This window comes from Natrix helvetica (assembly GCF_964273705.1).
Source record: "Natrix helvetica genome assembly, chromosome: 1".
NCBI lineage: Eukaryota > Metazoa > Chordata > Lepidosauria > Squamata > Natricidae > Natrix > Natrix helvetica.
The window spans coordinates 88,693,738-88,719,500 of NC_138548.1; the positions used below are offsets into that span (position 1 = coordinate 88,693,738).

Sequence of the window (25,763 nt, forward strand, 5' to 3'; positions counted from 1 at the left end):
TTTAGTGCTTTAAATTATATCACCTTTATGGATTCAGAACATCTCCATTACTCTATTTCCATATTCAGAAATAAGGAGTTATTTTAAATTCAGTAATGAGAAAAACATTTTTGATGAGCTAGTTATATGAATATAATTTATTTAAAGTCAAGTTTAATGGGTACTTCGGTCAAGTGCCAAATGAAAAGGTTTCTACCTCACCCAGAATTACTTCTGGCCATCGGTGACAATGTTAGTTTCATTGCCCATAAGAAGCAGTTAACCTTAGCTCAGCACAGCAAGAAGTGAGATCGAGAATTTCAAGTTGAAATGATGCGCTTTCCAGATTTCAAACTTAGATTAGAATGTGTTGTCTATTTGGGCGGAGTTGCCTGGTAGATGCTACTGATAGTATTACACTTTGCAGAAAGCAGTTGCTCTTTTGTTTTAATACTTTAAATGAAAAACAAATGGAAGAATGGAGAAATAATTGCATTCACCAAAACTTTAGTTTACAGTAATTGGACTGTATTCCATGTTGATAACATAAGATTGCAATCATGTAATGAGTTTCACTTTATCAAAATAAAAAGCATGCTTTGCAAATAGCACAAGGACAAGAGAAAGATGTATAGTGCTCAAACCTATTCATAGATCACCACTGGTGAATACTTCCTACCATGACATGTGGGATATCCCTCTGCCCAGGTCGACTGTTCATGAAGAAGACTTGTGACGGTATTAAGACTCATTCTGCCAGTTCCTTCTAAAATCATGATCTGTAAATGCACCAAACAGCTCACGTAAAATAAACTTTTTCACCCCCACAATTGCCAAGAATATCCTATCAAAACAAGCAATGCCAAGTATCTATCAAAAGATACCCTGTTAAAAACACATTATAAAAATTCATTTTTGGATAAACCCCCATTCCAGTAAATAGCAAAACATTATTACATTTGATTTTCATAGACACAAGGCAAGTTATTACAACACCCACCCATAAAGAATGAAGGAATAAATCAAAAACAAATAGCAGAGGAAATGTGCTTACTTTTTTGTTTGCTTCCCAAAAGTAAAAAACAAGATATAAAAGTATAAAACATAATGGTGAATGTTAAAACACAAGTAACATTATTGGATTTTCCCATTAAGGCAAATGATACCAAAATAATTTTAACAAATATATAATTTACATAAAATACTGCCATGGATTTATATGCCGCTTGAGAAATATTATGAATATGTTGCATTTGGCCAGCAGACTGTGTTCATTAGTTGAAGCTTTTGAATATAAGCTCTTAATATTGTCATAAAATCAAAACAAGAAATAAAAAGTAAGCTTGGATAAAATTTGGAGGAGAAGAAGATAACATTTGCTGTTCTTTCTCATCCCTTTGTAGTTTCATCCTTTGCATTGTTCTAGGTAGGTCCATCATCCCATAAGTTATGTTCTACTTTCAAGAAGTGTATATCCAGGATAATGTCTATTTCTGATCACTGTCAGTTTTATGAACATTCTACCTAAAGTGATTTCCCTTGCCAACACTAGAGACATTTTGAAGGATTGAATTGTAATTTATCACAACTAACTCACTACATCAAATATCCTGAATATTTTCAAATTGCTCCGAACCTGACACATGCACATTGCAACTTACACATGCACATTGGACAGAGAACTAAATCACTTTATTCCTTTCCAAAAAAAATTGATTTCTCTTACTGCTGCTATTCTTCTCAAAAGATGCAAGTTCCTTATTTAACAGCTATAATATGTTCTACAATAATTTCCTACCAAAATAAAGAATAAAAAATAAATTATATATTTGATTGGTCCTGACCAAAAAGCAAGGTTTGTTTTAAATCTAATAAGTTTCATTGTCATAAAAGGGGAAACTTTATCTCATTCCAACAAGAAATAAAGACGTCATTGTCAGCAATCACGGTTTAAAAATGTATGTAACAATGTTCTGAATTTAAAGGTGTAAACATTATCATACTTCATCCCCTAAATAATAACTATCATTCATCCACTTGTATGAAAAAAATGAAGATACTGCTATTTCTTTCCAATTACAATCAAAGAAAGATTATGATTTCTGAGTTAAGACTTGAATTTGCTCTCAAGTTGAAGATAAACTTCCTGCTTCAAACCCAAGATTGGTTGGAAGGTTAGATTATTTTCCAAGTCAATGAATGGGCTGAAATGGGATTTTATAGTCACTAGACTTTACCCATGTAATATGTGCATGCACATGCATGTATATTCATGTGCATGCACGTGCATTGAAGATGCTGTGGCTCCTCCATATTTTTCCATGCCATTTCAATCAGCTTCCTAAAATATGTCTAATTCCTTTAATCACTACTAATCCTCCCATTAAGTAATGTAAAATTGCTGCTTTAGACAACCAGTAAAATGAAAGGCCAACAAATTATTGCCATTGGAGATTGAGAAAGATGTGTTGCAAAAAGTTTTCTGTTCCATATGCCACATTCCTTTAGAACACTCTGCACCATGATTTAAGTTGGTATTTCAAGCAGCAAAATCTCTTGGGCAACCCCTGGCTTTAAATACTTTGTACGAAATTGTACTGCTATTAAAAATAACATTTGACATTAAGAAATATCTAATTATCACTGAAGCTTGAAAATATTTATCCCAGCAGATAACTATTTACCCCCCTCACCATATAAAAGTTACATAATGTTAGAACTCTGGAACATATTGGCATACTAATCAAAAAGTTTGTTTATCTGAAACCAGAACTCTTATTTTGATAAAAGATATTCAGCTCAGCTTGCCACATCAGGATTCCTAGCTTTATTATGCTGAAAGGTTTTCCTAAAGCAGAAATCATTCCAAGAAGCTTGAAACGAAGGACGAACTGTCTCAGTTTATCCTTTTGCACCATCAAATGAAAGTTTTAACTAAGACCTTGTCATTAGCTAAGCTCTATGTTTTTCGACTGCAATGTTTAAACCAGCTGGAAATGAAGCCAGCTTAAAAGAAAACAGCATGAGAAAGAACCTAAAAATAACCCCACCTTGATTTTATTTAATATCAAATGGAGTAGAGAGAAATTTGCAACAGTTTTTACAATTTTTATATTCTCTTTTACTACAATAAAAAGTTTTCGTAGTGTTTGTGGTATATTTTTGACCTGGCCTTTAACTATCCAGAAAATGCCCTGGTTTTATCCTTTTTCTTGTCACTTGGTCTAGAAGGGGAAATTGGCAGAACCATTTTCCATGATTAAAATGAAGAAAAGACATCTCATCATTTCATGGTCCCATTATTCTATCAATGAAAATATTAAAAAGTCAAGACAAGAGAGGTTCACCCTTTCCTGTTATTTCAGTGAAAAAAATATGACAGGTCCATTGTTTTCTTGCTCTATCACTAACTTGTTAAAAAACAACAAAAACAAACAACCCAAAACAGGTTTTCCCCTCCAAAGATGAACTTTAAAAAAAAAGCTGTGAAGAATGGAAGGATGAGGCAAAGGAAACGAGATCAGGCAAACCAGATAGCAGTCTTTAAATTGACACAGGTGAGAAAACATCACTTTTGAGACATTGAAGGGAAAAAAGCCCCTCATCAACGTTGACGTAATAGACTGATTGTAGTAAGACCCAGGATTAGATATTTATGTCTTTGAGAAATAGTCAGTGGCCTAGATTCACACTGAGTTATGCTGAATTCAAGGATCAGCACTAAATGTCTTTGACTTTATGGATCCTATTATGAAGGTGTAGGATAACTATCAAACCTTATAGCAATAGCACTTATACCATATACCACTCCACAGAGCTTCACAGACTTCTCTAAGTGGTTTACAGAGTCAGAGCCACAATCTGGCTCCTCATTTTACCCACCTCGGAAGAATGGAAGGCTGAGTCAACCTTGAACCTGGTAACATTCGAACTGCTAAGTTGCAGGCAACTAGCAGTCAGCCGAAGTAGCCTGCAATACTGCATTCTAACCACTGTGCCATTGCGGCTCTTATTAAAAAATTATAGCATTTGCTGATTTAGTCTAGGACTGTCAAAGTCGCAGCCCGTGGGCCGAATGCTTCACCCGCTAGGTATGCCCAGTTCAGCGAAAGGGGGGGAGTGCCAATACATCACATGATGCTGCCATGACGAGGCAAGTTTGATATCCCTGCTCTACTCTAAAGAATGAGGATGGTTTTTATAATAAAACTTCAACGTGCAAAAGAGACATTTATATTTCTTTTCCTTTTGAACAAAAGATCACCAAATTAGGAAAACATGCAATACAAGACTTAAACATTGGAAGTGAGACAAAAATGTTTCAAATAACTTATTCAGCTCAGGTTTTGTTTTGTTTAGTAGTAGTAGAAGTTCTTTAGCTTACATAGCAGAAGAACACATCTTAGAGGTATAAATGTAGAGGTATACGTCAAATAAATCAACAGGGGAATATTTATAGTGTTCAGTGCTGTTGAGAATATAGGGCCCTTGTTCCAGTGCCAGATTTAATGTTTTATTAATAAGTGCCTGTCTCTGTGGAAAATGTAAACAAATCCTTTCTGGCAAAGGGGATATTTGTATAGCTAGGCAATCCATTTCTAAAATTCTTCTCTGAAACTATATCCATTGAGCTATGAAAAAAAATTAGGATTGGAAATCCTTGGCCCCTTGTCATATTCCTGGTTAATCTTAATTTCCTTTAATCCGGTGCAATTTATCATCATTCTTATTTGAAGGAATATCCCATCATGGAATGGACAAGGCTGAGATAGTGGTTCCCTTGACCTTTTTCTAGAAAAGCATTTAGTCTTATACTTCGTTTCATAAGATCATAATCCTGTTTTTTGGATATGTATCTAATTTCTTTTTAACTTTCGTGATATGGTTTTTTTAATGTTGTACGCCGCCCTGAGTCCTTTGGGAGAAGGGCGGCATATAAATCCAATAAAACAAACAAACAAACAAACAAACAAACAAACAAACAAACAAACTGTAATTTCTGATAGAATGGCTAGGATCTATTCTCTGCCTTGTGTAGCACTTCACCAGTTGTCCCTAGTTGTTGTTAGCATGCTGAGGTGAAGATGTTGTTGAGTCAAGATGATAATGCATGTGCTATGTCATCTTCCTGTATAATTTTAATTTACTCAAAAAATTGAATTCACACACACAAATACAGAGTATACACATAAACACATATATAGATATGACACAGGTGTTATGCATGCCACAAGCAGTTTTCAGGCCATGAATTTCATAACTGGGTTGGTCTTTGCTTAATTTGACTTTAGCTTTTATAAAATCTGCTTTTTTGATAGAAACAGTTTTATAGATACAGTAAAATATAAGCTTCTGGATTTAGCTTTTCGTCAGCTTTTTTTCTGAAATAAATGTTCCTAGGGTTGTTTAGAGGAAACAGAAGCATGGCACTTAACACAAATGTTTATTTATTTGTTCATTCATTTGTTTAGTTCTCAAGTTTTTACATTGTTCATCTCACCAAACTGACTGTGGGTGGCTTAAAAACAACATCATAAAATAATGTAAAAATGAGACTAAAAGCACAGTTAAAAACAGAATTAAAAAGCAAGGTTAAATGTACAAGTTAAAAGTAAAAAAAACAAATTTAAGAAGTTAAGAAGGCTAAAGAGTTATGACAGAAGGAGTGCCCTCAAGCCATCAGCCCTCTCCAGGTTACCTAACACTCTTAAACTGCCATTCTAATTGACAGAACCAGGTCTTAAGAGTTTTCTGAAAGCCCAGAAGATTGATGGCTCACTTTATCTCTGCAGGTAAAATATTCCAAAGGATGGGCAGTGGCAGAGAAAGCTCTCTTCCTAGCTCCTGATAGTCAAAATTCTTTAATCAGCAGGATCCATTCCATTGCCCTTTCTACCTGATGGGGTGGGACAAGTCAATGCAATCAGGACGAAATGGCTCCTCAGACAATCTGGTTCCATGCCATGAAGGGCTTTAAAGATGATAACCACACCTTGAATTAAACCTGAAAGCAAACTGGCATCTAGTGCAACTCATGTAGCAATGTGTGTACTTGTACCCAATAAAACAACAGAAGAAGAAGAAGAAAAGTAGAATAAAAAAATGTAAACAAGGATAAAAATAATTCTCCTGACAGACTAGCTTCCTTGAATCTGTAGGATCTTGAGTCTTCCAGGAACTCTCTACTATTCCTGATCTGGGCTACTAATTAAGCATCCTTGGCAATGTTTACATATTTGGAATTCTTAGACGAGACTGTAGTTTCTCTGAGAGACAGGGACTTTCTAGTCTCCCAAGGTAGAGAAAACATGCCAAGCATGGCTTCTAGATTTTTTTCCAGCCTCTTAGCAATGGGGCCATCTGGATGCAATGTATAGCATACACCTATGGGTGAACTTCTATTCTCACCTATGTGCAGACTGAGAAAATTGAGGTGATCTCCTCTGGGTGATGTGCCCAGGAGAAGAGGGTTTAAATGGAGCAGTCAACAATACAGCAGGCTGCTTCCTATCCCCCTCTCCTGAAGGGATGTATGGGGAACTGTGGGGAAGGGACTCATCCCACAATTCCCAGCCTAGTTTCAAGCTTGATCTTACTTTGGCTAGTGTCTTCTCTGATACTAAATTTGGTTCAGTTCTATTTGGTTTTCAGGGGATTATTCTGCTGACAGTTGTCTGGCATTTTCCTTTATTTCTTATGCACATTCCTTTGGATTGCAAGTAAATGCACAGAAATGGCTGCCATGGGAGTGGGGATGATTAGTCATAAAACTTGTTTACTGGAATACAAACTGGTGAAGTTGTTACCCAATTCCCCTCTGGTTATCCAGAAACTCCACTATTGCAGTTCAACTTTTTTTCATTGTGCACATGGGCATAATTACCAACAAAACACCTGAAGATGCCTGGCATTATTTTTTCTAGGCATGCCTATGACTAAGTTCCAGAATTATTCTTATAAATAAAGATTGTGCTGAAGTTGGCTTGCCCTTTGACTTCATTTAAATTAATAAATTATAAATAATGTAATTTCAATTTAAAAGTATTTTAATTAAAATAAAAATACAGGAGGGTGGGGTAGCAGCTGGGCAGGTGAGAAGGAAGGTGTGCCTGTGGTCACATTACATATCCCAATTTAGTACATTAGCATCTAACATAGCATTTTAAACTTATTTTTCCTGGGTTAGTAGATGGGTAACACAATGAAAGAAATTGAAAGAAAGAAATAAGACAACATTTTATTCTAAGAGACAATAAGATCTAAAATATAAATAATATTTATAACTTTGGCTTCCTGCAACTTCTGTTTATACTAAATGCATCAGTCCTGGAGACTTAAAAATAATTCAAACATTTGAACAGTTCCATGTAAAAATAAATACCCCTAGTATCATGCCAAAGGGAAAAAAGCAAAATGGGAGGAGCTTGGCACATTCACATGAGCAATGCATCTGAATGTCCTGTTTCTCCCCCCCCCCCCCCAAGTACAGTGTAATAATCTCTTCAGAAGACTTATCTTCCCTGGCTTCCAGTTTCCCATTACATTACTATGAGATTCTTTCCTTTGACTTTTTCAAATTTTCATGGGTAGCCATGAAAGTTTTGGAATAACAAAAACATGCACAACAGAAATCATAAAAGACTGCAGAGGAACTTTCTGAAATCTCCAATAGTGAAATAAGTTTAAAAACACTAAGTGAATTTTAAACAAATTCTTAAAAATCCTAAGGAGAACATTACTATCGAAAGGTGAACATCTCAGAGAAAATGAATGGCAGATTTCAACAGAACATGCTTCATATATAAAAAAATATGTTGAAAATTAATTGATTCAACTTAGACATTTGTGGTGGTGATTAGAATCACAGTTCCTAAATAAAACAAAGCCTGAAAATTAAAGAGGCTACTCATAAACAGGTATCAGTCAAACTCGAAGTTTCATTAATAAAGCAAAAGATGAAGTACACAGGTCACAGAATGCTTAAGAATGATGATAGAAGAATGATGATATTTTGGTCTTGAACAACCTGGAACTGCACCAACTGCAGTTGGACCTAAGCATTGTACACACAATTGTCTGCTACAACGTCCTACCTGTCAATGACTACTTCAGGTTCAACCACAATAATACAGGGGCAAACAATTGATACAAACTCAAGGTAAACAGCTCCAAACTCGATTGCAGAAAATACAACTTCAGCAACAGAGTGGTTAATGCCTGGAATGCTCTACCTGACTCCGTTGTTACATTCTCAAACCTCCACATCTTCAGCCTTAAACTGTCTACCATAGAACTCACCCCATTCCTAAGAGGTCCATAAAGGGGCATGCATAAGCACACCAGCCTGCCTACCGTCCCTGCCCTACGGTCCCATTTACTTGTATTCATTTTCTTTGTTCATGTCCATGTTCATACTTATACCTGCTATCCTGTACATGTTTGACAAACTAATAAGATAAACAAACAAACAAACAAATAAAATCCCTGACTATTTTGTTCTAGACTATTAAGAACAATGAACGGGAGATTCAGTTCCTGGTTTTCTTTCCTTTTCATTCAGAAACACAAGCTCTTGCAGTTGGAGCTTATGAGAGGCTGAGCATAAAAGGAAACATTGTGGACAGTAAGGAAGAAATGAGAATTGTGAGTTACAATTCATAGGGAAAAATGCCAAAGCAGACATAGCAAGTAGGAGGCAAAAGAATGGAAAGGAATCAGTGTATTCTTTTTGGTTTGGGAGGAGCTATAAGAGGCAGAAATAAGGGCTGAAAAATCTACTATAATCATAAAGATTAGGTAATAAAGGTGGAATCATGGGAAGATATACAGAACATCAGTATTCTAATTAAATTTACCCATCATCCTGAAAATATTTCTGTCTTCTATAGCTTGCAGTAATTTGCATCTTTTTAATTTTGTTTAAATTCTATAATTTTAACTGTAACACTTGATGGGACAGATCTTAATTTTCATGAGCTGTCACACCCATCCCCATATCACACCAAAAGGGCAGACAATTTGACATAGATGGGAAGCTGCATAGATGGAAAGACAATTGCACAGTTTAGTTCATGATGCCCATTTATAAATTTAGGGAGTTCCCACCTTCAGTTACTCTCTTAGCTACTTTTAAGTCAAAAACAAAACAGTTCAGGCACTTGTTTGGAGATTTTTGAAGTGATGGCGATAACAAAGGGAAAGGACTTATTCTTTCTGTTAAAAGCTTTTTGGGATCATCCTTTCTATTTAATTGATAGCCAACAGAGACAAACACCCCAAAACATTTCATTAAGTCAATTACTGAAGATGAACTTGGGTGCTAAACTTGATGGCCACTAAAAGATACTTAATCCCACTTGATGGCCAGTAAAAGATATTTAGAATTAGCGATGATTTGCAGGAAGTTTTTTCTACTTAATGAGTAGTATAGTAAAGGGAATAGTCAGAAAAGTCTTGAGGCTGGCCTATAAATGTTACCACTCTTGCAATTAGCAAAGGCCTGCATTTTTCTAAGAAAAAAAAGAAGTCATTGGAAGAATGATGTGGATTAGGACCAAGGTGGTAGAGAGGCTTTAGCTTTTGTCCCCCATTGAAACTCTGGTCCAGATAATATTTATAGAATTATATACACTCGCTTGCTCTTGACTAAAATTTTGCCCTATAGAGAGGTTTCCTTCCAATTCAAATAGTAATATATTCAAATTCATGATTCTGAACCCGTACTTTGTTTGATTTTTTATTTGACTTGCCTTGATGTATTCTGAACCTATTTTGAAGAAAGAAGATGTTCCATAGAAATTAATGGTGCTGATCTCTGTGGTATTAAACTCAACTCTCGTCCTTTCTCACTTAGTCTGGTAATCCACCAAAGAATTTTGAAACCAAACTGTGAATTAGTTATCTTATTTCAGACGGCTGGCGTTAGATAGCTTGAAGACAATGGCAATGTTTTTCCTTGTCCCCCACAAATATTATATAGAACTCAGGACAAAATAGACCATATTTTTCAGGTTTCAGGTGGCAAAAAATGCTGTATTCAGGGTATAAGACACACTCAGATTTTCAGCCTCTTTTTTGAAGGAAAAAGGTGCATCTTATACTCCGAAAAATACAGTAATACTTTTAAAAATAGAATTCCAATATTTTAAAATGGAAAAGTGCAGATGCAATATGCTCTTTATGGCTTTCTTTTGTTGGATGAGAACCCAGCCTGACCTTAAAAATTAGTGCAGGTACCGCACCAGAGAAACCTGTTATCCTATCTTAAGTGCAGTACATGGCATTGTTCGGAAGAGCAAGTTATATTGGGAATATACCAGAGAACAAAAAGCATATATAAAATAAAATTTCTGAGAAAAATTAATTCAGCACTTCCCAGCCAGGTGATGGGAAGAGAGTAACTATGAGAGGAACCTTGGAGTCCTAGTGAACGATCACTTAAATATCACCCAACGGTATATGGCAGCAGCCAAAAAACCTAATATAATCCTTGGTTGTATAAACAGAGCCATAGAATGAAAACCACATGAAGTATTAGTACTGCTTTATAAATCCTTAGTAAGACCACACCTGGAATACTGCATCTAGTTTTGGTCACAATATTAGAAAAAAGTTGTTGAGGCTTTGGAAAAAGTGCAAAGAAGAGCAACTAAGATGATTAAGAGCCTGGAGACAAAAACATGTGAAGAACTGTTGCAGGAATTGGGTATGATCACTCTAGACAAAAGAAGAACTAGGAGTGACATGATAGCAGCATTCCAGTATTTGAGGGGCTGCCACAAAGAAGAAGGTGTCAACTTATCTTCCAAAGCATCAGAAGGTAAGACAAGAAACAATGAATGGAAACTAATCAAAGAGAGAAGCAACCTAAAGCTAAGGAGAAACTTCTTAACAGTGAAGACAATTAACCAGCGAAATAGACTGACTTTTGAAGCTGTGGGTGTTTCAGCACTGCAGATTTTTAAGAAAAGACTGGACAGCTACCTATCTGAAAGGGTATAGGATCTCCTGCTTGAGCAGGGGGTTGGACTAGAAGACCTCCAAAGTACCTTCAAGTTCTGATTAGTAATCTTTATTCACTTGTTCGCATGTGAATGGCCAGGGAAGCACCATCCTAAAGAAAAGGATCCTTAAAAGCCACAGGTTTGATCCAAAGGAAATTCAGAAATTAATAGGAGTTAAGTCAACCTCTTAATAACCAAAGGAAAGATGGATTGCTTAATGAGCTGCTGAAAGCAACATTTCTCAACCTGAATTGCTTTTCTCTTGCTGCTGCAACAGCAGAAAACAGCTCCCCTGCCTATTGTGTAAAACTGTTGGCAGGCTTACCAAATGTAAGATGGATTCAGCAGTACAATAGAGCATTTATATATCAAAAGATTGGAAACAAGTTGTCAAGGTAAAACCTACCATAAACAGAACTGTTAATTTGATTGTTGGCATGGCTTTCTGTTACCTTGTCAGTATCTTCCAAGTAACTTAGTTTGAGTTGGCAATATTATTATTATTATTATTATTATTATTATTATTATTATTATTATTATTATTATTATTATTATTGTTGTTATTGTTGTTATTGTTATTGTTATTGTTATCATCATCATCATCATCATCATCATCATCATTGCACCTGCTGTTTATATTTGTCTTATCAGAGTTGAGCTTAGACCCACTTTTAGCTTGCTAGATTATTTGAAAGTCAAAAAAGCAAAGAAAAGGATGCATATTTAAAACTATACTCATTCTGTCGCTGGTGTTTTTCCTTTTAAATGCTCATAGGAATGTTTTTACATCAGTAGCAAAATTTCATAGCTTTTGGAAGATGAGGGTCCTGTGAGGTCATAGTATTTGATATACTTTTCCATACAGCCAAAAATGAACAGTTTAGGACAGAACAAATACAATATTCAGAAACTCCAAGGAGGGTTGTATAAACAAGTGTAAGCAAATTTTGTTTACAATTTCTTTTGCTGTGTTACAGTTTTGAAGAATCATTAGGAATCATGAGGAAAGTGATGACAATGTAAGTTAATTAAAATCCCACATTAAAATTTTAAGCCCACAGCTTGAAGATGGCAGGTGACATCCTGCCGAAACATATATATATATATATATATATATATATATATATATATATAACATTGCTATTATCATTGTCTTATCTCTTACAAATATTTTTCAATGTAAATGTTTCTTTCTGGTTAAGGAGGTTTGTGCCTGTGTATTTTTTCATGTTATCAGTAGCTTTCATGCACTTATTGTCCTAAATAGAAAGCTCTAATTGTAAGTATGTTATGATAAGCTTCTGCTATTACATTGAGACACATACATTATCATTGATAATGTAACTTTGAAAGTTTTTAGTTGTAACTTTGTTGTAGCTAGGGCAGTGATGGGAAACCTTTTCAGCACCGAGTGCCCAAACCGGAACACGTGTGCATGCGTGCAGGACCACCAGAAAGCTGAAGACCACCTGGACGGTGCACATGAGCATGCTGGCTAAACTGGTCTTCAGGATTCCAGCATGCGCTGTCACGTGCATTCCTGTTTTTTGGCCATTTTGGGGGCCAAAAACAGCCTGAAAACGGCCTGGAAAACGGCTGAAAAATGGCCTGAAAAAACGCCTGATTATTGGTTGTTTTTTGGACCATTTTCAGGCTGTTTTCTGACACTCCAGCACCCATGAAGACCAGTTGGTGACAGAGCCCATGCCCATATATAGGGCTCTGCGTGCCATCTCTGGTTGTATAAACAAGTGTAAGCAAATTTTGTTTACAATTTCTTTTGCTGTGTTACAGTTTTGAAGAATCATTAGGAAGGACCATGAGGAAAGTGATGACAATGTAAGTTAATTGTGGCATTCTAAACACCTCCCCAATTCCCCAGCTACAAAAAAGCATTTGCCTTAAATAGTTGTATCTACAAATCTTTAACAATGAGTATTGGCACCGAAAAATAAATGTAGCAGAACATGAGAAAATAAAGGAGTTTCACTTTCAGGTCAGAATTCACAAATGGATCTATCCCAACATTTGAATTCAGATCTTAAGAATACAATCAAATATTCACTGAATTAGGAGTAAGCTAGGTTAAAACTACAGAGACTGACTTCTATTTTGCACTTGTTGGTCTCCCTTATGACTCAGAATAAGATTAATCATTAAGTTCCCACTATTAATGGATCATAGGGACATGGAATCACATTGTTTATTTTTCAATATGTCAGCTTGCTTCTTGATTGCTGATGTACAACAGTTTAAAGGGCTTTCATGAGTTAATATGAAGTTAGAATAAATAACAAACACGTTTCCACTTAAAACTTACATATTTTCAAAACGTCAACCTTATCAATGTTCTCATCTTACACATTATCTCGGAATGAAAATGCATCAAGAAATGATTCCCTTCATCCTTATTTCTTTAAATTATATAAATAAGGAACCAAAATGGCAGTTGCACAACCACAGCCTGAAGAAGAAGCTTCCAGGGCTAAAGTTGTTACTACCAAAAGCACCTGTGAGTTTAAATACCAAAATTCAGGTATCACTAGTTGTGTAGGTTCAAACCCTACCTATATCATTAACAAAACAAATCCAGGAGCACCAGAGGTAAATTTATGGATCATACCAAAGATTCCTTTGTTATGTGAAAGATAACAAACATGTCTGAGTGCAAAAAAAGGAAACAGCAACAATTACAGATTCAAAGCCATTGCCATAGGAAATCCAGAAAGTGCCTCACCCTGATCTGTCTTGGAATGCAATTGCCATACACAGAATAAATATGCTTTAAAAAGAAGTGCTCTTTGTTTCAACTATCCATTCTTTCTTTAGATACAGCTACAAATAAAGAGAACGTCCATAATAGCATCCTTTCCATTAAATTCATTTGACAGGAGGTCAGTGTCTGAAACAGCTGACTGCAGTTATGTCATTGCATTGATGACAACATTCCATACATCCAAAATGTATAATGTATAATTATAACAAAACCCAACACATTTTCAGTATAATAATTATAATCAAACTAAACAGCAGAAGAAAATACACTCCTAGCAGAGAGACAAAAAAATAAGTAAAACTTTCAAAGATTGCACAACAGGCACACACCAAAATCAAAGGAGTCTCAGAACCTAAATTTCTCCCCAAATTCTGCTCTGATATTTTATATTTTACATTGTAATTCTGCCGAATAGCAGTCATTTTTAACATAGTTAAAAATGTATCATTGCAAAGAAAACGTAAGAGGCAGAGAAAGCATTAAAATACCAATTAGGCAGTACTACATCTGTCTGCCTGCTTTTATTAATGAAATTTTGTGAAATTGTACCACAATGATATGTAAAAATAATGATATATTTGGTAAAAACCATTAAGACAAATTTGGAGATAATTATGTTGGGTGTACCAGCTTTTCTAACCACAGCATCTTGGCTGATTTTTTCCATAACACGAAAGAGTAATATTCCAGTGTTATAAATTAGTTACTCCCTCAAAGGCAACGAAATGAAAGCCTAACATAAAAGAATGCTTAGATTAAACTGATGAAAATTTGCTAAAAACATAAGCAAAAATAAAGCAAGTTGATAATTGACTATATAAGTATACAATTTGAGTTATCTGCGGGGGAATAAATCTCATAGGCCATCCCCTTGGTTTCTTTGTTGGATTACTGAGAAACCAAACTATCTATCAACTATCCTATCACGAGTAATAATGTTTTCCTAGGTAGCATCTGAAATAATTTCTCACTAAAATGTTAAAAGGCCCAAACGCTAGACCTGGACACAGTATTATATTTCTCTTGTACTAGAATATATATATTTGTAAGAGATAAGACAATGATAATAGCAATGTTATATATATATGCTGGTTTTGTTGTATTCGGGTCTTTTCCCGTGTAAGGTTGAGATTGTCTTTGCAACGTTTCGGCAGGATCTCACCTGCCATCTTCAAGCTGTGGGCTTAAAATCCCACATTAAAATTTTAAGCCCACAGCTTGAAGATGGCAGGTGACATCCTGCCGAAACATATATATATATATATATATATATATATATATATATATATAACATTGCTATTATCATTGTCTTATCTCTTACAAATATTTTTCAATGTAAATGTTTCTTTCTGGTTAAGGAGGTTTGTGCCTGTGTATTTTTTCATGTTATCAGTAGCTTTCATGCACTTATTGTCCTAAATAGAAAGCTCTAATTGTAAGTATGTTATGATAAGCTTCTGCTATTACATTGAGACACATACATTATCATTGATAATGTAACTTTGAAAGTTTTTAGTTGTAACTTTGTTGTAGCTAGGGCAGTGATGGGAAACCTTTTCAGCACCGAGTGCCCAAACCGGAACACGTGTGCATGCGTGCAGGACCACCAGAAAGCTGAAGACCACCTGGACGGTGCACATGAGCATGCTGGCCAACTGGTCTTCAGGATTCCAGCATGCGCTGTCATGTGCATTCCTGTTTTTTGGCCATTTTGGGGGCCAAAAACAGCCTGAAAACGGCCTGGAAAACGGCTGAAAAATGGCCTGAAAAACCGCCTGATTATTGGTTGTTTTTTGGACCATTTTCAGGCTGTTTTCTGACACTCCAGCACCCATGAAGACCAGTTGGTGACAGAGCACATGCCCATATATAGGGCTCTGCGTGCCATCTCTGGCATATGTGCCAGAGGTTCACCATCATGGAGCTAGGGACTACACATAAATTAAGTTGCAGTACTCCTATACTCAGATTAAAAACACATTTTTAGGCTATGTAACTAGTGGTGTCATTCACTTAGTAGAATGGAACACATTTTTCCTTTGTTCTTCAACCCCATGCTCTGTAGAACAGATTTGGATACTGTGCAGAACCAACAAGAAGTCTTGTTGCATGTGAGTTTGGAACTTGGTACTTGCATAATTTTGCAGGCAACTCTTAAATCGTTCCTAAACAGCACATTGAATGCTAGGAGTGAAAATGGCTCTGTCTTTATGATATTATAGAATATTCATATAGAGAACCCAATTTGTTCATTCATTTGCTAATTTTATTTCTAATATGTAATTTTCTAACTGGTAATAAACAAATATGTAACCAACTATTCTATATTTTGTACCATGTTGGGATTTAGTTATGGGATGATTTGCTTACTGTACTTAGAATAATATACCACAGTGTTATTTCAAGTATATTCCTGCAAATTATACCAAGTTTTCCTTGGTTTCTTTTATAGCTATTAATTGTTACCAAATTTTACTTCATCGGGGCTTCCACTATTTTTATGAAGTGCTTAATAATATAGTTATGCTTCCTCTTCTTTCTTCAAACTAGAGTATGCACCACTATTATGACAGATTAAGAGCTGTAACTGAACTATTGTTTAATTTTTATGTCAAATCAGACAAACATAGGGTAAGACAATAGATGTCTTATTTAAATGCTGTAATAAAACAATGTCTGAGAATTCCCTAGGAAAATCGCAAATTTCTGAAAACAAATTGCTATATGTTGAATCAGACCATCAACACATGTAGTGTGCACTGTGGTCTACATCAAACAGATATTTTTCCACAGGTGCCAAACATCACTACAATCAAGAATTCAATTTAGGAATTAATAAATAGCCACAATAATTTCTGGATCACAAAATCCATGGTTTTTTGATGTTCTCATAAAATCGTGTGAGATTTCAGTGTTCTCCCATGAAATCTCCTGATATTATAACAGCTTCCTATAATATTTCAGAAGTAAAATGACCCAAAACCCATGAGATTCAATGAATTGGGAAGACACCTGCCATGTTTTAATTTATTAATCAGTTTTATTTTACAGTCCCTAGTTGTGATTCAGTAGCTCTTCAAGAAATAACCATCTTTTCTGCTGAAAATGCCTCAGATTGAACCAGATATTCTTTTTTTGCATAACTAGAGTCTACTGCTATATAAAAGGCTATCCCTATATACAGTACAATACTTTTACAATTTAATTTTTTAAAACTAAAATCTTTTAACTTAAATTTGTTTATGGATAGATAGGGCAATTGAATATTCTATTCATTAGATGTGCTGCATTAACTTTCCATAAGATTTCTAATTTAATAGAACACTCTAAGACTGAAATATGGTCCCAAGTATCCAATTCAGATTGAAAGGTTATTAAATTACATATCTTTTTTTTCTATATATGAAGCTACTTCTGTGACTGGTAGGGATTCCATCCCTACTCATAATAGAAGTATGCCTATGATATATCTCATCATTGTAGCCTTTGCATCTTTAAATTCTGCCATCTTCTTGACATAAAAATATAAACCTCCTCCACTCATACAAAATAGTGGCTGAAGTCATTTCATGCATAAAATCAAAAGATAGAAGTTTGCATAAAGAGTGGGACACATTGACATTAAGCTAGTTTGGAAGTTTGGAAGTGAAAAAAAATCTCCAATCCATACTTATTGTAACTAAATTGTTTTATATTCCAGGATAATTGAATTCAATTATACAAACTTGATAAAATAAGGAGTTTTAAGAAATGTCTTGTATTCATATAGGCAAGTGCTTTCATTTAAAAAGAATTTTTGTTGGTAATCAAGCTATTATTAGCATAGTTAACATCTGTTGGTGTATGATGTCAACTTCTATATCTAATTTAATGTTGTTTACTTTGTGCCTTTAAATGCTGACTACACAAATTGACTACTTAGAGAAAGCTATGCTTGTTGGAAAGTAGAGATATAATTCATATTAAAATAATTATGTGTTCTATGATCCAGTGCCCTATGTGAATTCCCTGTATTTAGACAGAGAAGTCAATTCTTTGTGAAAAGGAAGTTCAGGTGGAGTTCACCTTCAATTACAAAGAATAAGAAAACTAATTTTACCAAATTTTTGTGCATTGGTAAGACTATCGAGATCCACAGATATCATTGGTTAAGACTCAACACTACAAATCAGTTTAATCACATTGGTTTTCATAATAATTAAGAATGTTGTTTTTCAGAGCAATGCTAGAAATGATTATTCAGAAGAAAAATCTGTAATAGGACTTAATTTTGCAATAGGACTTCTGTAATAATTTTTTTCATCTACCCTAAGTTATTTTCACCGTGCTCAGTTAATTGAAATAAATTCTAATAGGTTAATAGATAAAAGTTTATATCTGTGTATGGAAAATTCAACTTCTAATTCACTTACACTGTAGAAAGTCTCAAATTGAAGTTCTTTCAAGGAATTTGTGTACCAAAATACCTTAGATTCCCTCTGGATCTTATTGAAGGGATGATGAATTAATCATTCGAGAAGTACAATTACTCTGTCTGTGTCTGTCTGTCTGTCTATCTGTCTGTCTTAATGGCCTTTTTGCAGATCTGTATAATCCCTTAGATTAAGTAAATGCAAAAGTAGGAAATCTCACTACATGTCTTCAATTGCAATATTTTACAAACAACTAATGGCATAGAAGTGGCTTTCTCATGTCACAATCCTATGCTGCCACTTTCTGTATATAAAAATTGCAGCATATGCAAGGAAATTAGGTAGACCATCTGATCAGCTCCCTATATCCAGCTTTTATAACCATGATGTCGAACACAAGGAAAGCTCTCTATCCCAGTAGTTCTAATATTCCTGAATATTTCTCCATATCTTATTAGAAAAATATAGTTTTTTTAATCATATACTTTTGATCATATATAAGGAAAATTATATTCCAAAATAACATATGTTTGTGTGTGTGTGCATGTGTATGTGTGTCACATTTCTAGATGATGTGAACTCGTGTTTGTAAACAATTTTATATTTCTACCTCACCGTAGTATCACCCATCCTTTGCAATGACAATAACACAGTAGAATATTTTAATAATTGAACACTACTTTGGGCAATATATAAAATATAATGTACGGCACGTCTGTTATATGCAATTGTATTGACTACTTGTAGGCATTTCTTAACGTAAATGTTCACCTTTTTGCCCTTATAATTCACAGAAAAAAATAAAAAGGGAACTGTAGAAAGGATAGAAAGAAGAAATAAAAACGTATGCATGCATTATATTTTTAAAAAAATTAAAAAGCAAATACTAATTTATTGCAGTGTTTTTCTTTTAGTTTGTCTCAGAAGTGAATCTGATTGTAGTGAGTGAACTAACTTCCAACTAAGCGCACATAGGATCTGGGCAAAAGTCGACAGGGGCAAAAATACAATAAGCATTTTTAGCACAAAATAAAAATAACTGGTAGCTGACTCTGTTTTCCTTTTTTATCATAATAATGTGTAAAAAAAAACTATTCAGAAAAGGAATATGTTGCCTTCAGTATGATATTGTTGCCAAATACATTTATCTATTCTGAATTTATGTAGCATTAAAAGCAACATTCCCTTTGCTATCTCTTTGATAAAAATTATTTCTTAACTATCAATAAAAATTATCAGCCTCAGAATTCTGGTTAATATTAAACTTCAAATGAAAATGTTAAACATTGCCTATTATCCTGCATATCCAGGTTGTTCATGCAGACACAGAATATACATTCAATCTCTTTTCATAAATAACTCAAGAACAAAAGTAAAAACTAAAATTGCACTTATACAAATAGATATTAGACAATCACCTAAAATGACTAGGAATTTAAGTGCACTGTTTGTTCCTAAAATACTACAACATACCATCATGTTAAATTAAACCATCTCTAATGTCTTGGAGTTACTCGGTCAAAAAGAGCAGTGGAAGCCATTGGAAAAGGGTACATTTAGTATACCAAAATTAAATCCTAGTCCCTATTTTGCTGTTATTCCCTTCTGCTAAAGTTCCTAAACTTGAAAGCTGTAGAAATAATTAAGAGCACAGAACTGATGGGAAAGCAGCCAGAGGTATATTTTCTGGAGATTGGGCAAGATGAGCAGGAAATTTTTCTTTGACTGAGATCAGACCAGAACAGGAAACATTTTGGTACAATTTCATGATACACAGATATTAGCAATTCCAGGGTTGGCAATGCTAGCCGTAAACTACCTTGCCAAAGGTTTCATTGGAGAAGCAAACATACCATTTGGTGCTGATCCAAAGTTATGTCAGTTCCTTATTTTACTAAAACTAGCATCTCGTGTGTTTAAAAAACTCAGAGCAATGTTGTATTCAACAGATCTGACTTCTGGTCTGCCCGTAGTTAAAAAAAAAAAAAACCATCAAGGAACATCCAAGAATTCAGTCTATCCCAAAGTTAGTAGCTGCAAACTAGAACTGTCATTCCCCCCCCCCTCTTTGATTGTTTTACTTCAGGTTAGTGACTGTATCAGTGCTGAGCATACTAAAGTCAAGATGAAGAAATTGAAGTATTATTAGCGTTTTTACTTCAAAGGTGCTCTGCTTTTCTACTGGCGGAGCAAATCGCTGCAGCTTGCACATAGCTATGACACTTTAAATTCACTGATTTCACTGAACTTCAAGCTGCCAAAAAAGTAGGATGGCAGCCAAACTCTTTAACAAGCTCAACAGCTTTTGATCAAAGAATTCCACCTGCATTTTCAGAGTACAGAGTTTATCATCATAGCCAAATGGTGCAGGTACTTACGAATTTTTTTCAATTCCAATCCTAGTGGTTTTTTAAGAAAGAAAACACTGAAGGAGAGACCAAGTTAAAAAGCCCTTACCTCATTTAGCTGCTGATTCTGTTGAGGAAATCCTTTAGTTAGAGCAAAAAGTAAAAAGACTGGCCAAGGTATGTCAGCTATTAAGTAAACATAGGTGGCAGGCTATCACTTCACTCGCAGCAGTGAAGATAAATGGATGTGTAATTAATTTTAAAGCATCTTTTAGAATGCTTACCTGTCCAATTGTGGAATACCTTAGGTCACTTCCTGTTATTCTGATTGGATCTTCTAAAATTAAACTTTAAAAAAAAAACAGGGCTTGCAAATATTTGCATACAGCCAGCCAACTCACACCTTCACGCACAAACAAAACAAGTCTAACCAGGTTAACATTTGTGTCCTGAGAACAAAAGAGAGTCTTTTTAATGGATGAGACATTGGTTTCCCTCTGAGAGTGTTTGAGTGTTGTTTGAGGGTGCCTGCATGCATGCGCCTGTGCTTTTCTTTCAAAGACTAATCTATCCCCACTCCCACCACCCCCACAAGACAGGTTATTTCAGGGAATTAATGCATATAATTAGAAGAAAGGAAATTATGCTCCAAAAACGTATCTGTAAGTTTGGATCATTTGAAATCAACAGGACGAGAAAAAAAGTTCAACCACAAAGCAAATTGTATGCAACAGATTTTCACTGGCAGCAAGTTCAAGCAACTGTTCCTGCCCAGTATTCATTTACCCACAGTAAGTCAGTGTAAGAGTGTTTGTGTCTAAAACTATCCTTTCCACATATTATTCCTGCACACGCACACAAAACAATACAAAAACTTGGCACAAACTGAAAGCAGCATACCTGCCGAAGGTGTGACTATAGATGTGGCAATCTGTATCAAAGGGGACAACAAGAAAGTATTTGTTTCATTCAGTTCAATATTGAGGTTGCCATTCATACTCTAGGAATAAATAAGTGCTATTTATTCAGAATAATTTCGGGCCAATTTGTGCAGATGGGATGACAAGACCCTTGAGGTTTGTTGAATTTTGCCTAACACCCTCTTTGAAGTCTCTTATTGAGTGTGTTTGTGAGTCACCAAGTCTGGCAGCACATGTAGAGTAACATACAGTCCAGAATGAACTGCACATGAATTATGCCCTTCTACTATGTTTACCACCCCAACTGCTTTAAGCAGCATAAAGAAGAACACATAAATGATGGTGACTGTTGCTTTACTAAACACAGGTGGAAGAAAATCTTATTTCTCTGTATCTAAAATCATCCTGGACCAAAAGCAAGAACATGACAATGATGTCACATGAACAGCTGGAACAGCAATGTATATAAATCACCAAGCTGATATATTTTTCTTTTAGGGCAGCTCTTTAAAAGGTTTATTTGATTAATTTGGTTGGACTGGCATGTTAAAACCAAATTGTTCCAAATGCTTCGACATGGAAGCTTTTCCAATCCATTAATAGTAAGTCAAGAATAAAGAAAAAGAATGTGCCTTTAACATAAATTTATTAATTAAAAAATCATTCTTTCTTTTCTGTTTCAGAATGGTGTCACAATGAACTTCCATTAACCCCACCTGCATTTCCCCTGCAACTCTGTCGGGTTCTGTAGCAAACGGGGTGGAAAGAAGCTGAATGGATTGTTCAAGGATCTGAAACGCCTTTAGTTTGTGTAACAAACTGTTCCTGTAATTTATAAATGCTAATTAAAAAAAAAACATATCTTTCAGTTTAACTTCATTAATGGAATTCAGAGGTGGGACATGGACCAAACAACTCAAACAACTCAGCAGAACAACCCTCACTGCTCACCAGACAACAGTAGGTGGTGCAAAAGCTGGTGAGCCCATCAGACTTTTGTTCACTTCACTGGGCCTTGTAGGCAAGTAGGCAAATCTGGATTTAGGTAGACTACAGAAAATGACATGAAGGATGGTCCTATAGTCCACAAACCATGAACTAGAAGCTGTTGGTCTCGACAGTGTGGGCAAAAATGTGACTGTAATATTAACTATGTAGCCGAGTTCGGGATGACTTGCATTCAAGTGACCTATATTTACTTTCTCCTGGCTACATTTAGAAATATGGGATTTGCTGCACAAGAAGTCAAATTATTTCACAAAGACCAAGCACAATCTTTTTGTCATTAACCATCAGTCTGCACTGGAAACTGAACCCCATCTTGGCTACAAATCAGAAACTATAGGTTTAGAAGAGACAGCTTAAGATAAGGAATCTAGCCTTGGCTCAATACAGACAACTAAATTAAACTATTCCCAACAAATATTTATCTGATCTCCATTTATACATATATGATAAGGAGGCCCAGAGCTTTCTGGATATTTGGTTATCAAATTACTCTTAATGTTCATAATATTTTTCTAATTGAGTTGGAATCTGCCTTTCCAATTTAAATCCAGTCTTTCCTGCACTCAGACAATTGAGGATAGCTCTTGACTTTCATTTGAGTGACATCCCTTTCAGGTATTTGACTAAGATGATATTACATTATTTCTAAGTCTTTCTTTTTTTATATCTCGATTGAGAGTTCAAGTTCCTGCTTAGTGCAGAAATTCAAATTAAGTCATCTTTGACAGCTAGTGTCTTGTTTCTATTAAATCAGATCCAATGAAGGCAACTATCATTTCTCTGGGTAAGTGCTTTTCTATCAATCAGAAATCTATCTTCTGTACTTAAATCCATTATTCCAAGTTCTGCAGTCTCAGAACACGTAATGGTGTGTGACATTCTTTTAGAAATGATTGATATGACAGCATTCTTTAATCTCCTCTTCTAAAGATCAATCATATGCAGCATCTTGAATTTCTCTTGATATAATTTGACTTCCCTTTTCCTCAGCATCCGTGTTGTCCCTTTCTGAACCTGCTTGTGTTCCTCTTCCTTAAAGATAGGTCCATCAACTAGATACACTGTAGGCCAGGGTATAGCAGAACAAAGTGGAACCTGTGATTTGGAAACTGTACTTCTGTTGAATGCAGCCTAAAAATATGTCACACTTCTAAATCAGATTCAATTTATAATCAGTACTATTCCGATATCTTTTGCTTAGATATATTACAACACCAGGTATACTGCAACCTATATCTCATGTTTGAATTTTATTTCCTATGTGAAAAGGCATATGGTCTCTGTTGAATTTCATGTACATTTTCCCATCTTTCACTAATTACATTTTATATAGCTGATACTTAACTTGCTAATCAGAATGTTATCAGATAATTTGTCAAACACTTGATTGAAATCTAGATATATCAAGCTTGTAGCATTCCCACAACCTGTTAAGAATTTGTTTTCCTTCTAATACAGACCATAATTCAAATTTTCTTCCAGACTTAACACAATCAAACTATTTCAGTGACTTCCCAGTTCTTATTTCTTGATTTATTTATATGACTATGTCTGTTCAATTATGTCAAATGTGCCCCCAAGAGAATGTAATAGCATTATACAGCTTTCATCTAATTTTTAGTCAGGTTACATTTAAGAGCTACGGTTTGCAATCTCAGAAAGAAAGAAAAAAATCATAAAACTCCTTTAAACACGGGATTTTTTCTGAAATAGGCATCCAAAAATTGCATGCTATATTTGGTAGCATAATATCATAATCACCCCTATTGATCACCCGCATTGGTAGCCACAACTTCTTGACCCTTGCACTTGTCTCAGAACCAGCTTTTTGTTTTTCATCTGAATTAATACAGGGGCCAGAATTAAGGCAATGAATACCAATCACAGGCAGCACATGCATTTCCTATTCAATGCAATAATAACAACAGAAAGCAATAAGAGAAACTTCTGCTGCACTGCATAGTCAGCAGACAATGCTGCCAAACTGAAGGGGGCTTCAATACAGGAAGGGCAACACACTGAAGAGTGTAATGTTAGATATTAGCATATATCGCTGTAAGTCTCCACTCAGGTCCGCCGCTAGGGCAGGAACAAGGGATTGTTCTGATTGGACGAGAGGTGTACCCGATCCCTATAAAAGGGGAACTCTCAGACCACACACCAAGCTGGATCACTACTACTACTAATAAAGAGCTGTTAAGTCACTTATTGTCCGGAGTCTGTTCTCTCGTTGCCCGAATCTAACACTGGTGACGAAGGTGGGATCGAGAGACAGATAGGACGAAGAAGCTACCTCCAGAATCCAAGGATTCTATCCAGCCTAGGAATTCGGCGGAAATTCCGGCAGCCATCTCAGTGTGGCAAATTCAAACGCAGACAAGATGGCGATGCACACTCCTCCAGCTCCGTTCGACCCAATTACCAATCATTGGGAATCCTACATGCTAAGGTTCGAGTATTTTCTTGAAGCAAACGAGTACACAGGAGTACCGGACTCTCGAAAGAAGAATATATTCCTGAGCTACTGTGGTCGAGAAGTTTTCGAGACGGCCAGGGATCTCTCAGAGCCAACCCCCATTCAGGCGGTAACATGGACGGCGCTGCAACAAACGCTGCTAACACATTACGCGCCAAAACCTTCCTGCCACGTTTGCTGCCAAGGATTCAACACGAGGAACCAGAAGGCTGGAGAATCTATCAACCAGTACGTTGCAGCACTAAGGAAAGCAGCCACGCATTGCGGATTCAGGGATCTGGACGAGCAGATCCTGGATCGCCTGATATGCGGGTTAAAAGACATTTCTCTACAGAAACGGTTGTTGGCCAAACCCAATTTAAGCCTACAGATTGCACTCGATGAGGCGAGAGCCTCTGAATCAGCAGACAGATCATCCGAGACCATACAACGCGGATACAGCGCGATCCAGACCGGAACCAGACACGCCAGAGTACACTATGAGGACACCGATCAAGAGGTCGAGGACAGCGAGTTCGAAGACAGCCATCGTATGCGGAGCAGTCACACAAGGCCGGTGGGTAAACCCGAATTCCGTTTGCCACCATGTGCAAGTTGCGGAGGGAACCACCCCCGGTCTACCTGTCGTTTCAGGAACGTTGTTTGCTCGCATTGCGACAAACTGGGGCACATCGCACGAGTGTGCCGCAGCGAAGTCCCTGCCTCACAACGGCAGCCTCCGATGTACCGCCAACAGAAGCCCAACCCAGGGGCTTGGCAAAAAAACAAAGGGTGCCCAGAGAGAAATCCAAGGGAGTTTGCCGAGAGAGAATACACACAAAGAGCTGAAAGGGCGTATTAC

At 35.9% G+C, this 25,763-nt stretch overlaps 1 protein-coding gene across 6 annotated transcripts in view; it reads right to left on the reverse strand.

The window, feature by feature from the left end:
• EHF (ETS homologous factor) overlaps nt 1-25,763 on the reverse strand; it is a 117,174-nt gene that overhangs the window by 15,531 nt on the left and 75,880 nt on the right. For 3 of the 6 annotated variants that reach the window (XM_081949089.1, XM_081949088.1, XM_081949086.1), the window contains exons 1-2: nt 20,628-20,755; nt 659-758 (exon numbers count right to left, since the gene is read on the reverse strand). In XM_081949089.1, the coding sequence (XP_081805215.1) occupies nt 659-700 (42 nt within the window). In that variant the 5' untranslated portion in view covers nt 701-758; nt 20,628-20,755. Of the gene's footprint in view, nt 1-658; nt 759-20,627; nt 20,756-25,763 lie in introns of those variants that run through there. The other 3 variants (XM_081949087.1, XM_081949085.1, XM_081949084.1) reach the window with 1 other exon arrangement.